This window comes from Musca autumnalis, unplaced genomic scaffold (assembly GCF_047663935.1).
Source record: "Musca autumnalis isolate F117 unplaced genomic scaffold, ASM4766393v1 scaffold_4, whole genome shotgun sequence".
Taxonomy (NCBI): Eukaryota; Metazoa; Arthropoda; class Insecta; order Diptera; family Muscidae; genus Musca; species Musca autumnalis.
The window spans coordinates 232,010,869-232,026,745 of NW_027411977.1; the positions used below are offsets into that span (position 1 = coordinate 232,010,869).

Genomic DNA, 15,877 nt, shown 5'->3' on the forward strand with positions numbered 1-15,877 from the left:
TCTACCATGACCTTCTTTATAAGGATTTGTTTGAAATATAAGCAATGGAATTGACGTTTAAAACCCGGTTTGGTTAAATCCGGTTATATATATTTGATATGAAATTATGAGTCTCTAGATCGACGTCCATAGTAGAGTAAAATCATAAAAATGCTGTAGTGGGGAATTCGATTTAAGAACACCTAATTTCATGAAATTTTTTAATTAAATTCACGCTAGTGTGGACCGGGACTAACATACCCAGCAAAATGTTCGATTCCAAAGATGACATTCAATCATGGGTGCAAGTGATCTAGCATGTCATCTTTTTAGCATCTTCATCGATGAATTTTATATGAGCGTGGACCCCAAAAGATGACGTTCTTTTCTGGATCCTAAGCATGTCATTTTAACCAATGCGTTGACATATCATTTCCACCAATGCTTTGGCATGTCATTTCCACCAATGATTTGACATGTCATTTTCACCAATGCTTTGACACGTCATTTTCACCCATGCTTTGACATGTCATTTTAACCAATGCTTTGGCATGTCATTTTAACCAATGCTTTGGCATGTCATTTTCACCAACCCCTTGGCATGAAATTTTCATATTGTTTGGAAAATGGAAATGCTGTATTGAAATATGGTTTTCATGAAAAACAAAACTCTTTATTAATTCAAACGAATTCATGAAATAACTACAATTAATTTATCAGTTTAGTTTTTCAAAAGTTTACATCCAAAATTGCAATGTAATCACCACCGCTGCAACGCAAAAGATTACTTCCTCCGTTCTCCGCAACTGATATTCTTTCATCTTACAAAAGGTTTTTTCAATTATCTTCCCATCACCAGTTCAGATTTCGACATGGACTCCAAATGCACTCCTTTAAGTATTTTTATTTCGTAAATTACTTTTATTTTATAATTTTGTTATTTTATAACAACATTTTGGTAATTTATACTCTTTTGTTTAGTGACGGAAATATGTAGGGATCTACAACCCGGCTTGCTTTAGGGATCTCTAAGAACAAAATGTAACGATCGGGGAGGAGAGACTTTTTATGGAAAATACCATTTATGCTTAATTAATTTATTTTTAATTGTTTCTTTCCAAAAGTAGTTTCTTCTTTATTTTCAGATTCTTGTTCCTTTTCGTTTCGGATTTTTTTTTCAAATTCCAAGAAGCGAGATTTGATTGATTTCATTCTATGTCAGATTTAGAACAGACAAGGGAACTTTTAAAATAGCAATGTGTGCAGTCCGATTCTATTTTTAGCTCGATGGTTGGGACTTCATATAATAACAATTGTTTAGAAGTTTTAGTTGTTTGATATGCAGGAAATGTAAGACAACATCACGACGACAGTTCTAACAACTTTGGTCTGTTCCAGAAACTGCAAGAATCTACTTATTTTTACTACGATAACAATTTTTCTTTTATGTTATCGGAAAAAATAGTAAAAATTAGTAGATTTTTGCAGTACTGGAACATACCAAAATGAAAATAAACAGGTGTGTAAATAAAAACACAAACATCATCTCTATTGGATCGATGGAATGGGTACAAATGCTGATGAAAAGATCGGACCTTTCACGACTTCCTTTGCATTGGTTCAAATCCTAATGAAAAGATCGGATCTTTCACGACTTCCTTTGAACCAATGCAAAAGATGACATGAAATCACGTCATCGCAAAGAACCCGTCAAATTTTGCTGGGATAGCAAAGCAAAACACAAAAATTATAAAAAAAAATAAAATTTATATAAGTAACAAAAACCAAAAACCATATTAGTAACACAAACAATAACACAGCAATGCAAAACACAAAAATTATAAAAAAAATAAAAACTATTTAAGTAACAAAAACTATGCATTTGGTAGTCCATTGGAAGAAGTTGCATTTGAAGTGTGGAGTGTTAATTTTTTTTTTTATTTGAATAGATTCCATTATTTCTACTCTTCTTTTCACTACGATGACTCTAATGTCATTTTCATCCTCCTTCCAGCTTGTATAAATGGTGCATAAGAGACTTACGTGGAATTTTCAATACGTCTGAAATGCTTATCGGTGAGCATTGGCCTGTGTGGCATAGATATAATCCTATTCTATATTCTTCTTCCGTGTAGGACTTTTTCTTCATTTTATTACGAAAATCACTTTCTGATGGTGTTCTTGGACATGGAAGAAGAAAAAATATTTGTTACTAGCAAAATGCCAATTGACAAATGTAAATGTCAAATATCAATAGAAACCCAAAGTTCATAATTTCATATGAAGGAATAATTAACAAATGAACTTCAGGATATTTTCTTTCAGTTTATATACGTTCAATAAAAGCTAAAAAATTGGCATCAATAGAGGCAAGCAACATTGGTAATGCCCTCTCTATCCCCCCTTCAGCCCCTTCCATCCCTTCAACCCCTTCCATCCCTTCAACCCCTTCCATCCTTTCAAGCTCTTGAACCATGTTTATATACATTTCAGATACTGTATTGTCTACATCAGTGTCATCAGTGAGAGAGGATGAGGTGATAGGGGGTGGTGTTGCAAGGGCTGTGGTGGGTGGGCTGGGTGGTGGTGGTGTCTTATTGGTACTTGCTGTGGTGGGTGGTGTGGTGGTGTCTTAGTGGTACTTGCTGTGGTGGTTGGGGTGGGTGGTGGTGGTGTCTTAGTGGTACTTGCTGTGGTGGGTGGGGTGGGTGGTGTATATATACGGCTGATTATGCGGCGAAATGGTGATCGTGTACGGGGGGTTGTTGATGTCATTATGAGAAATGGTGGTGGTGTACGGGCGGTACGGGGGTTGTTGATTGTCATTATTGGTGGTGGTAGTGTACGGGCGGTACGGGGGGTTGTTGGTGTCATTATGCGAGATGGTGGTAGTGTACGACGGGGGGTTGTTGATGGTGTGGTAAGACGGATTGTTGTTGGTGGTGGTGCTTTCATCTTTATCAAATCGGTTTGTGTGGAAGCATTTGCGGTTTGTGTGGAAGCATTTGCGGTGGAAGCATTTTGTGTGGAACCTTTTGGAATAATTTTGAGAGGTACGTTTGTTGTAGTTGTTAGACTGCCATCTGGATTCAAATCTGAAAATTATTATTTTAAAAAAATGAGAAAGTACAGTCAACCAAAAAAGTCTACATACACCCTTTAAATCTCGAGTTTTAAGGGTAAGGAAGCATTTTTATGAAAATCCAAGTACATAGTTCTATTTTATATCCCTAATAAACAATATTACATACAACAAAAATATATTCAATAATTTGAATAACGGTAAATTCTATAAAAATTAAAAAATTAATAGGGAAAAAGTGTACATACACCCAATGAAATATTAAGATTACCGTAATATTTATGGAATAAGCAATACAAATTTTACATATTATTGCTTTATCGAATGTCTCTGGTTGTCTATGATATATTTTAGACAAAATAGGAACATATTTGTGCTTTAATTGACGTTATTTAAGGTCAGACTTCGCTTGTAGCTCGTTAAGGCGGACCCTTGCAGATTTCTTTGAGTTTTTCAGTCTGGTAGTTTATGAAACCCCAGGAAATACGGTGGAACTAATTACTTTTGAGATCCTAGAGCGCTTTGAAGTTGTTCTTATGGATAATATATGCTCCTGAGCTTCGCTAAATATGCGAATTCCTGAGTTTTTCATAAATTTTATAGTTTTCACAACATTCCAAGGGGCAAATTACAAGCAAGAACCTTGGAATTACATTGTTATACATTTTTGGACCTAAACTCAATCAGAAATGTACAACATTATTGTACAAACCCGCTTCTAAAGTTTTCAACGCATCAAAATAAAAGCACCACCAAAGAATGCATGAAATTTGTATGAAATTTACACTGTTAACTAGTATGCTCTCTTATTATGATCGTTAGGATACTTTTACATTGCTGATTCAATGGATGCTCGAGGATTGTACCAGACCTTATTACAAAGTAAGTCGAAGGCTTCTGCATGTAATTTGCCCCTTCGAATGTTGTTAAAAATATAATATTTATGAGAAAACTCAGGAATTCGTATATTTAGCAAAGCTCAGAAGCATATATTATCCACAAGAAAAGCTTCGTAGGGCTCTTGGATCCCAAAGTTATTAGTCCCACTGTATTTTCTGGGGTTTCATAAACTACTAGACTGAAAAACCCAAAGAAATCTGCAAGGGTCCGCCTTAACGAGCTATACGCGAAGTCTGACATTAAATAACGGCAATTAATCCACAAATATGTTCCTATTTTGTCTAAAATATGTATATCAAAGACAACCAGAGACATTCGATAAAGCAATAAAATGTAAAATTTGTATTGATTATTCCATAAATTTTACGGTAATAGTTCATTGTGTGTATGTTCACTTTTTCCCTATTAATTTTTTAATTTTTATAGAATTTACCGTTACTCGTATTATGGAATATATTTTTGTTGTATGTAATATTGTTTATTAGGGATATGAAATAGAACTATGTACTTGGATTTTCATAAAAATGCTGTCTTACCCTTAAAACCCGAGATTTATAGAGATTATGTAGACTTTTTTGGTTGACTGTACATTCAAGACTATTTTTACTATTTTTAGACCAGAATGCGGCACAACAACAACAATTTGAGCAAACACTGTTGACAGTGCATTGTTTTTCAATTAGTGAGTGGAGAGAGAAGCTCTGTTTGCTTGCTCGCGAGTAAAGAGGTGCCGCATTCTGGTTTAGACGATCAGCGAAATCATAAACTGTTACCAACATGTCACGGATGTTGTTTGCTTTATATTTGTAGGTCATAGCCTTAAGGCCCATTAAAAGGCTCCAATCACTGAAGGTATCAAAGGTATTTAAATTTGGCTTGGTCAAAGGACATCTCTGACTGACACTTTACTTACATTGTGAAAGGGAAATCACTTGTCGCACGTTTACGTTTTGCATGTTTGTTAACAAATTAATTACAATAATATAAATAACACAACACACATAAAATAATTTAATTACAATAAAAATTTTATTACTATAACATATACACATAAAACAAATTCAAAGAATACAAGCAATTTTTCAATGAAAAAAACAAAACAAAACAGCGAAATGGGGTTTGGACCAAGCGCAACCATCAAATTAAGGCTTTTCGAGCAACTAAGTGCGAAGCACAGAATGTGCAGTCTTAATTGTGACTTGTTACGCGTAGAAGAAGACGGCGTAAAACTTATGCGATACTGTTTCATCCTAACAGGTATTTCTTAATCTATATACAGTGAATCGCAGTCAAAAGTATCCACTTCAGTTTCTTTAAAACTGCGATTGCTAAGAATTGGTTAATGATAGCGATTTCATTCCTTTTTATATTTTTACATTAGTGTCTTAACTTAAATATAAAATAAAATTAAAGGAAAGGAATTAAGGACAAGATGTATTATTTAAACATTCTGAAAGGATAATTTGAATTTTAGGCGCTGAAAAAATGGGATTTGGGACAACATTCCAATTTTATCAATATATGAGCCCGAGCACAAATCACATATTTTCCAAAATGGATGCTATGTAACTGTCCAAAAGTAATTCAAACACCTCCCCGATCCCCGGATTTGAATCCTATAGATAATTTATGGAGTATTTTGGAGACAAATATAAAAAATCGTAACATCTATAGTATAGGAACCCTGAAATATGCCTTGCAAGAAGAATGGGGAAAAATTCCGATATCTTGCCCCGAAAACTTTGTTAAATCTTTGCCAAAAAAACTAAAAGCTGTAAAGGATAACAAAAGATGTCATACCAAGGGCTGAAACCCTAAAAAATTCTTTTTGTTTCATGAAACTTTTAGAGTGCATACTTTTCACTGTGAGGTAGAAATCGATGTTGTTTAACCATTTTTATTTTTTTTATCTAAATTTACCTGAATTTCGTTAATTTTATTTTATTATATTTAAGTTAAGACACTAATGTAAAAATATAAAAAGGAATGAAATCCCTATCATTAACCAATTCTTAGCAATCGCAGTTTTACTGAAAGAAACTGAAGTGGATACTTTTGACTGTGATTCACTGTATATATGTATATGTACCCATTCAAAACCATAGTTGCTAAAAGAAAGAAAATAAAATATATATGGAAATATATAAAATTTTTGTGCAGTATTAGAAGCATCAAAACATGAAAAATACGCATTTTTAACTCAGTTAAAAGCAAACAAACATATGTCATATTTATTCAATTCAACAAAAAAAATATATAAATAACAATAACAAAAACCATATTAGTAACACAAACAATAACATAGCAAAACACAAAAATTATAAAAAAAAATAAAAACTATATAACTAACAAAAACTATGCATTTGGTAGTCCATTGGACGAAGTTGCATTTGAAGTGTGGAGTGTTATATTTTTTATTTGAATAGATTCCATTATTTCTACTCTTCTTGTCACTACGATGACTCTTATGTCATTTTCATCGAATTCTATGTCTTTCTCCGTAAATTTCCGGTATTTTGCTCTTTCTACCAAATGAGCCTTCGAGTAGGATCCTCCTTCCAGCTTATATAAATGGTGCATAAGAGACTTACGTGGAATTTTCAATACGTCTGAAATGCTTATCGGTGAGCATTGGCCTGTGTGGCATAGATATAATCCTATTCTATATTCTTCTTCTGTGTAGGACTTTTTCTTTTTGTCCACGCTATCATTTTCATTACGAAAATCACTTTCTGATGGTGTTCTTGGACATGGAAGAAGAAGAAAAAAATAGTTGTTACTAGCAAAATGCCAATTGACAGATGTAAATGTCAAATATCAATAGAAGCCCATATGAAGGAATAATTAACAAATGAACTTCAGGATATTTTCTTTGTTATATACGTTCAAACAAAAGCTAAAAATTGTCGCGCGGAATAATGGTTTTGGCACAATTAATTAGAGGCCAAAAAGAGTTCTCAGAAGAACAGAAAATTTTTAATTATTAGGTCATTAGGTGGAAGGAGTGCATACATGCAAATAGTGGATCAATCCTGCTTAAGTGCCAATTTTCCACCATTCGATGTAGTAGAAAGTTGGTACCCAAACAGCGGAATGGGGTTTGCAGCAAGCACAACCATTAAATTAAGAAGGGTTTTCGAGCATCTAAGTGCGAAGCACAGAATGTGCAGTCTTAATTTTGACTTGTTACGCGTAGAAGAAGACGGCGTAAAACTTATGCGATACTGTTTCATCCTAACAGGTATTTCTTAATCTATATACAGTGAATCACAGTCAAAAGTATCCACCTCAGTTTCTTTCATTAAAACTGCGATTGCTAAGAATTGGTTAATGATAGCGATTTCATTCCATTTTATATTTTTACATTAGTGTCTTAACTTATATATAATAAAATAAAATTAATGAAATTCAGGTAAATTTAGATAAAAAAAAAATAAAAATGGTTAAACAACATCGATTTCTACCTCACAGTGAAAAGTATGCACTCTAAAAGTTTCATGAAACAAAAAGGATATTTTAGGGTTTCAGCCCTTGGCATGGCACCCTTTTTTATCCTTTACAGCTTTTAGCCTATTTGGCAAAAATTTAACTAAATTTTCTGTGCACGATATCTGAATTTTCCCCCATCCTTCCTGCAAGGCATTTTTGAGGGTTCCTATACTTTAGATGTTACGATTTTTTATATTTGTCTCCAAAATTATCTATAGGATTCAAATCCGGGGATCGGGGAGGTGTTTGAATCACTTTTGGACAGTTACATAGCATCCATTTTGGAAAAATATATGATTTGTGCTCGGGCTCATATATTGATAAAATTGGAATGTTGTCCCAAATCGCATTTTTTCAGCGCCTAAATTTCAAATTATCCTTTGAAAATGTTTAAATAATACAACTTATACTTAATTCCTTCGATAAAGACACGATTTCCTACACCGGAAGCACTCATACAACGCCATACCACAACAGAGTATCCTCTGTGCTTTACTGTTGAAATTGTGTGTTTAGGGTCCAAGGCGGTATTTGCCATATGACCAAAACAGGCTGCCAATGAAGGCAACTTTTGGTCATATGGACCAATTAGGGTATGTCATAAGGCAAATACCGCCTTGGACCCTAAACACACAATTTCAACAGTAAAGCACAGAGGAGACTCTGTTGTGGTATGGCATTGTATGAGTGCTTCCGGTGTAGGAAATCGTGTCTATATATATGTATTTTGCAACTGGACGATATTTATCGAGTCACCGGAAGTCCGCAGGCGATATCGGCCTCTAGCTGTTAACCAAGTGTTAGGCACAATTTATACAGCCGCCGAAAATGTCAGGGCTGATATAGTGTATAATGTGTGCGATGCAGAAGGTCGCCACCAACGCCTACTCGAAGAACTCGAGTCCACACTAGCGTGAATTTCATTAAAAAATTTCATGAAATTAAGTGTTCTTAAATTGAATTCCCTACTACAGCAATTTAATGATTTTACTCTACTATGGACGTCGATCTAGAGACGACTGAAACTGTAAAAGTTTTCATACTGCCTTCCATGGCACAATTAAATGACATCGTAAAATGTTGAATATGTTATGTCAAAACTTTATGTTGTTGGGGAAAATACAACAAGAAATTTTTTTTTTATAAATGGATTTGACTTTTCATATTCGATCAGCTGGTGTGATACCCAATGAACGGAAACAAACAAAACGATTCCCGTACCAATCACACAAAGCCACAAACTTTTCAGCTTCTGTGAATCGTTTCATTCTCAGAAGCAAAACAAAAACTTTTCAATGTAAAAAGATGGAAACCGTACGATTGCTGAAATGTAACTTCGGCTATGCTTTGCCGAGTTGTTTCATTCACCACCGAAACGACAAGTATTTTTGGGAAACGTTTGCCGTGCGTATTGTCAATGACACACTCATACACACACATGTAATTGCTTAGGGGTAGTTTACACTATATGTAAATGTCATATGACATGAACTTTTCCGTCGTTATATATTCGCTAATATGTGCAATATTGGAGATTTTCCTTACGCAATTTACTCTGTGCGTTCACACCAGCAATAATGTAATAAAACTACGTCTTCACATTGCCTCCGTGGGTATATATGGAATGATTTTATTTTGTGTCATATGACATTTACATATAGTGTGTAAATAGTGTATAGTGTAAATTACCCCTTAACAACCCTATAAGTTAGCATCAGCATACCACAGTGAATTTTATCAACCACCAAACGTTTTTAACATGATACAATGATACAAGGTAATCTCATTTCAAAAAACCGTCCTTGAGCTGTCAAATACAACCATGCATGAAACGATATGAAAGTTGTTTTTGTTATTGTATGTTAATGACAACAATAACAAAATAGTCTTTGTTTACGTTTTCAAGAAATTGATTTCTGATTTCAATTTTATTGAAGCAGAATAAAATATTCGATATTTTGAGAAAAGGACAAGAAAAACGGTAAGCAAAAATTAAGCAGACAACGCGGTCTATGTTGATATATGGAAATTCGGTGAAAACCGCAAAATAACTGTGAAAAGGCAGAGATAAATTTTGATTGATATAGCTTCAATGTTTTTTATTGTTATTCGTGTTATTGCAGAGTTTAGCCAACGCAAGACCACTGGAAAATAATGGCAAATCATGAATGATGGTCAGCAAGGGCACCCATTCGCCCTGATGGCAAAATATCTACCAATTGAGGCGTTGTAATAAGCGTGGTACCACTAGGCCAGTAAATCATTCGGTTGCAGCGAAAATGAATGAGTTTATATTGAGAATGTGTGCCTTTTGTTACAGGCCCGGATATATGGATGGATTCTGCAAATGTTATGCGTGTGTATTGTTGTTTGTAAATAGTATATGATGACTATTGTTTGTTTTGGATATGAGTGAGTGTGATTGTTAATAATGATGCTGTTTTGTTTTTCTTTTAGTATGAGGAAAAAGATGGTTTGATGAAATTGTTTATGGATCTGAAACAAGTTCTCAATCGCATTGAAGATTTGAGATTATTAGATCCAAATGTGTTCCTGGCACCATTTTTGGAGATTATACGTACCGAAGAGACCACGGGAGCTGTGACCAAATTGGCATTGTCAGCCATAAACACATTTTTATCTTATGGTTTGATAGGTAATCATAGAAAAATACCTCTTCTTCAAACAACTTAAATACCAATGAACATTCTTGCAGATCCCACCTGTCCAAATTTGGCTGTGACCATCGAAAATATTGCCGATGCTGTTACTCACGCCCATTTCATTGGCACTGACCAATCTTTAGATGTTGTTACCTTGTTTCGTGTTGAAGAAGTCTTACATACCTTAATGCTCACCAATGAGTCAGTGTGTGAAGTAATGTTGAGTTGTTTTAAAGTATGCTTCGAACCTCGCCTCAATGAATTACTGAGCCGTTCCGCAGAACAGGCATTAAAAGATATGGTGCTTTTGTTGTTTATGCGTTTGCTACAGTTTGCAGATGATCGCACTCAATCGGGCATGCAACGAAAACGCTCTTCCAAGATGGCGGTTAGTCAAGAAAATGTAGTACGCAGCCAAAGTTATAAAGGATCCGATTTATCCAATGTCGGTGTGGAAGAACAAAGGAAAATTTCCACACAATCAGCTCCAGGTGATGAGGTGCAGCAACAAAATTCAGCAACACCGGGCCACTTGCATCAATTGAAAGCACCACCACTGGCTACAACTCCGGCCACACCAGCTGGTAATATTGTTGATTTGCAGGGTAAAATAACCCAAACCCCAACACGGCTAGTATTGTGGATAGCGAGGTCCAGGAAACCACTCCAACAACGAACGCAGAGACAAATGCTCCTTCGATATCGGTGGAACCAGCTTCACCACCCACAAACACCACTCAAGATGAAGGTATGGCACCATTGGTACTAGACGGTTTGCCCTGCATTCAAGAACTGTTTCGATTCTTGATATTGCTTTGCAATCCCTTGGACAAACAAAACATCGATACCATGATGCATATGGGTTTGAGTCTGCTGACCGTTGTTGCCTTTCAAGTGGTAGCCGACAAATGCTGAAATATGACTCATTATTGCAATTAGTCAAGTATGATTTATGTCGCAACCTATTTGCGGTAGGTTTATAGCTTGTCAGTTACAATTTTCTTTATTAATGTGACATTTTTCTTTACAGTTCATGAACTCGGAACGTTTGACCATATTTGCAGCTGATTTACAAGTCTGTTTCCTCATGTTTGAATCAATGAGAGGCCATTTACCTCAAAAAATTGTCGGAATTGGCTTTGGACAAATTGCTACAGCTATGGCGGCGCATTCCAAACTTTGTAACAGAGCTTTATATCAACTATGACTGTGATTTGTATTGTATTTGAGAGTCTAACAAATACATATGTTGTCCAAGTATACCTTGTCGGCCACAAATGCCATTTATAAGACTCACATATTGGCAATGGATACATTGATATGGGTGGTGGAATAAAAATGGAAATTAATTGTGTGGTTGCCAAAAATGGTGGTGGCCAACAGGCAAATAATACAGCAGGTGGCGGCGGTGGCTCGCAAACATCCTCTTCATCACTACGCCATTCACGTCAAAACTCCGCTTTATAGGGTATTGTCATAGATGATCCCAAGACATCCGAGGAGAATTACAATGTGGAAAAAATATCCAGGTTAACCGTTTAACCGAAAAAGGACTTGTAAATTCGATGCAAAAAGCTATGAGTGTTGACAAGATTAGTATGTGGAAATTGACCCCTGGTGCCTATGATGGCGTTTCCTCATCTGGACCGAATCTGCATTCGCCTTCTTAAATCTAAAGAAAACAGCGAGTTGCTGCGTGACCCACGCAAGAAGCTCTTCTGTCGAATCCATTGTCCAATGTTTGTCAACTCATCACGTTGAATTCTGATATTTTTGTAGCAGTATAGGTTTGTTGGTGCGTTAGCAGCTGCTGGGCGAAACTCTTTTCTCGCTGCCGTGGGATTTGTTGATTCCTAATGCTGAGGTTCTCTGACGACGTGGTGCTGACAAGCGTACCATTGCCAAGCTATCGTCAAGGAAAACAACGTTGAATTGGGTAACCCACCAAAGCTACTGCCTATAATGCTACAAAAGGCGTTTAAAGCCAGAATGAAGAATACCACAGCTGCCCCCAGAAGATGTCCACTTTTGAAATCCTTTTAACTTTGTGAGAACATTGTGTCCTTTTACATTTACAAAATGTATGATTTATTATAATATAAAAGAATATATAAACTTAAGTTTTGCAGCCGTATCGCTTACAGTATATATATCATGGGGAAAAATACATATAAAATGTTGTAGTCATGATTGTGTAGTCCTCGTAATCATGACTATCTAATTTGGGGGAGACATTTCTCCGTTGCATTTTTTGAGATTTGGATCATTTTGTCGGGAATATTCCGATGTGCAAAAGTTGGACCAATGTCTCTCACTCTTTCAATTATTGTGACCACCAGCCATTTATACTGGGCACTGTAATATCTTGAAAGCTTTTGGACAAATATGTCTAGAAGCTTGCACTTAATCACGAAACACATAATTTCACAGTATAGCCACAGTCCTTAAACGAAATTTTTGTGTGGAGGCACTCAAAGGACTGGATCTACATACAGTGCTGCTCAAAACATTTGCAACTGGAATGACTAGTTCATATTTTATGTAGTTCTGAGGTAGTTTGTGGATTTGAAATGCCAATATTTTTGTAGATTGATTGTTTATTGAATCCTTTTTAAAGATTTAAAAATTAATTTGCAAAAATTTCACTTATTTTAGAAAAAATATACAAAACAAAGCTCGAACTCACTTTTGGTTCTGCTCAAAACATTTGCAACTGAGAAAATTTTATTCAAAATCTGAAGAAATTATTTTTGTTTTGATAATTTATTGTGAATTAAACATTTTATTTATTATCTGGAGACATCGTAAAGGAAACCAGTTAACTAAATAAATTAATATATCCTTTGGAACCCTGTGCTCTAAGGATAATTGTTAAATACCAAGGTTTTATTCGATATTTAATAGTCTAGAGTCCAGATTAGAGTCCCGGAACCTCCTATATGAATTTAGATTATTATAGATGATTGCGTCCGATAAGAATTTAAGCATATTTTCAAAAAATTACTAGTTTTACGTGGTTATATATAGGTTTAGAAGCGGTATTATGCCAAAACATTCTGTTATACGACAATTCTGGAGTGTACACGGTGAGATTTTGACATGCTACCTGTCCTGTTAGTTCTTGGATCTGATAAATATCTCGACCTCATATATCCTGTACCATTTCTGTCCATAAAAATATCTCCAGGATAATATAAAACACCTTCTACATTTTGGGTCAACTTTTTCGTATAAGGGGACTAATTGTATTATCTTTCGTTCTGGTGATCAATCAAATTTTTTCAAGTCATATAACTTAAATATTGATTTATATCGATGAGAAGTACTCGGTTTCACTACTCCAAGAATATAACCACACATTTGTTGAATAATTTCTATGAAAAATTCCATTTTTCCTGGAAATTACTGTTTTCCCAAAATTTGCCTATTTTGGTATACCGGTGTCTTTGGTATGTATCAGAGGAGTTTGTATAGATTTATCGGTGTCAAGTCTTTTGTTAACATCTGTTGATGACCTCTGAGAGATCTGCTTAATAATTCGTATAATTTTTTGATCATCCCCTGCAGTAGATGTTGTTGTCCTTGCATCTCCTTCCCATTTTATGGCGATTTTAGTTCTTTTTACGCGGTATCCAGCTCTGTTTTAGATATTGTGATATTCCTATATTTATTTTTGGACCTCGTTGGATCCACAATTTTCAAAAAATACCGTTTTAGCAAAGCGTTGATAAAAATTTCTGGTCATAATTTAAGTTTTTCTTAAAAAATTAGGCATGTCTTGTTTTCGGCATACTTGTCTATCAAAAGTAAACATATGTCCGATAAAATGTACTCCTCATGGAAGCTTCTTGGCCCCTTTTTTCGATTAAATTCAATTTGATGCCAATCAATACAAAAACTCGTCAAAAATGAACTAATAGATATTCGTAACACGGAGTTGCAAATGTTTTGAGCAGGCTAAAATATGTGTTCCTCCGATATTTCACACATTTTTTAAACATAAGTGTTCATAACTGAATAATGCTTTTTAAATCTTGAAAATATGGTCAATTAAAAATCAAATAACAAAAACAAACATATTTCAAAACTCAAAATGTCCCTAAAAATAGACTGACAGTGATATAGGCATCTGAGTTGCAAATGTTTTGAGCAGCACTGTATGTCTGGAAAAAATGACGAATATTTTTTAGACAAAGTCAGTAATTCCTCTCGTGAGTTATCATACACACCATTTTATTGATTAAATTGATTAAATTTTTGAATAATATGACGGGGACCAATTTTTGAACTACATCAGGTGATCCGTCCGAGAGTTATCCTTTAGACGGACGGACAGACAGTGCAAAATCGACTCCAAATTGTCTGAAAAATTTAAGTTTAAAAAAGTAGAAATTAAATTTGTTTGGAATTGGAAATATAAATAAACCTGACATTTGTGTGTTTTAACATATACATACAAAGTTTGTCAAAATCATTTTGTCAATGAAGGGACGGCATAGCGAATACAACTCTGTGAGTTGTGAGCGTAAGACTACCTTGTATCATTGTATCATGCGTTTTTAATTTATTCATATGTGTTTAGTACTATTCCGTTTTCTATCTGCTCTTGTGGAGTTGACCCTGCGTTTACAAATGACAGTACAGTTGACCTCATGTATTGGTTGTCAAAATCCCAAAACTTGCCTTTGTGACGTAGGCGTCCAGGCAACTGCAAAAACAGTTGTAAAATTATGAATGAAAATCATCGAATTTCTTTTGTTTTCCGTTCACATATTTTGTTTTTGTTCATGTTCTTTTGTTTTCAACACATTTCAATTATTATCTCACACATTTTTACAAAAAATGTTAAAATTTTGTTAACTCGGCTGTCTGTGAAAGAATGATGGACAGCTGGTAGCCAAACGACAAATGTATGTAAGTCTGTCTGGTTACTTTCCCAGCAAGAATTGTCCAGCAAGAACTTTCTCAGAGAGTAAGCCGTTTTTAATCTCTTTTGCTAGAAAATTTTAAAAAGTAAACAGACACCCTCCCAGCAAAAACCAGCAAGCAATCAGCTGACTTGCCAAAACAGAACAATTTGTCCGCCAACAAAGGAAGCAAACACATTGTATTTTATTAAAAATAAAAAAGAAAATGAAACAAAAAAGTATTTTTCCACTTTACAAATTTGTTGTCCATAAAACAATACAATTAGACTATGTTATTTCCACAATAAAATTGTTTTTAAGGTTCACAAACATAAATCAACAAAAAACTAAAAACAGCTGATTGATTGTTTTCAGGAAGAAGAAGAGCTTGCAAGTGCTTGCTAGAAGAAATTTGTCCAGCAAGAATTTGCAAGCTCTCAGTGAAAGAACTGTCAAAATGTCTCGAATCGCTCTCTTTTACTGGTTTTTTGTGTTAACAGACGACTTCCAGCAACAATTGGTACAAATTGTTGCAAATTTTAGGGTAACCAGACACAGCTTGTATGTGTTAGTAAATCAGAGTTGTATTTGAAGACAAACTGTCTAGTGTAAACGCCTACTGAGTACTTTTCGCTTTTCGTTTTGTTCGCACTCACGAATGTAAACAAAACAAAACTAAACAGCGAGCTCGGCCAACGTGGGTTATGTTTCGTTTTGTATTGTTCCTATGGAAAATACGAAACAAAACGATTGGAAATGTTATTTAAAGTATTTTTACATACGCTGGTGATACCACCTGGTAGTTCTGTCATGCTCCTTTTGTACGACCGAAATTCTACGCTTACTATGAAAGAGGG

General features: G+C 34.8%; 1 protein-coding gene and 1 pseudogene across 1 annotated transcript; one reads left to right on the forward strand and one right to left on the reverse strand.

The window, feature by feature from the left end:
* LOC141400955 (histone-lysine N-methyltransferase trr-like) overlaps positions 1-15,877 on the reverse strand; it is a 208,528-nt pseudogene that overhangs the window by 172,680 nt on the left and 19,971 nt on the right.
* LOC141402160 (Golgi-specific brefeldin A-resistance guanine nucleotide exchange factor 1-like) lies at positions 9,335-12,247 on the forward strand. The gene is made up of 5 exons (XM_073982930.1): positions 9,335-9,431; positions 9,574-9,806; positions 9,908-10,106; positions 10,167-11,084; positions 11,144-12,247. Exons 2-4 carry the CDS (start codon positions 9,798-9,800, stop codon positions 10,880-10,882), a joined length of 924 nt encoding a protein of 307 aa, XP_073839031.1. The 5' UTR covers positions 9,335-9,431; positions 9,574-9,797; the 3' UTR covers positions 10,883-11,084; positions 11,144-12,247.

Coding starts and splice junctions, on each gene's coding strand:
- LOC141402160 (XM_073982930.1), top strand. Junction 10,107..10,166: donor TTTATCTTATGGTTTGATAG/GTAATCATAGAA, acceptor ACATTCTTGCAG/ATCCCACCTGTCCAAATTTG.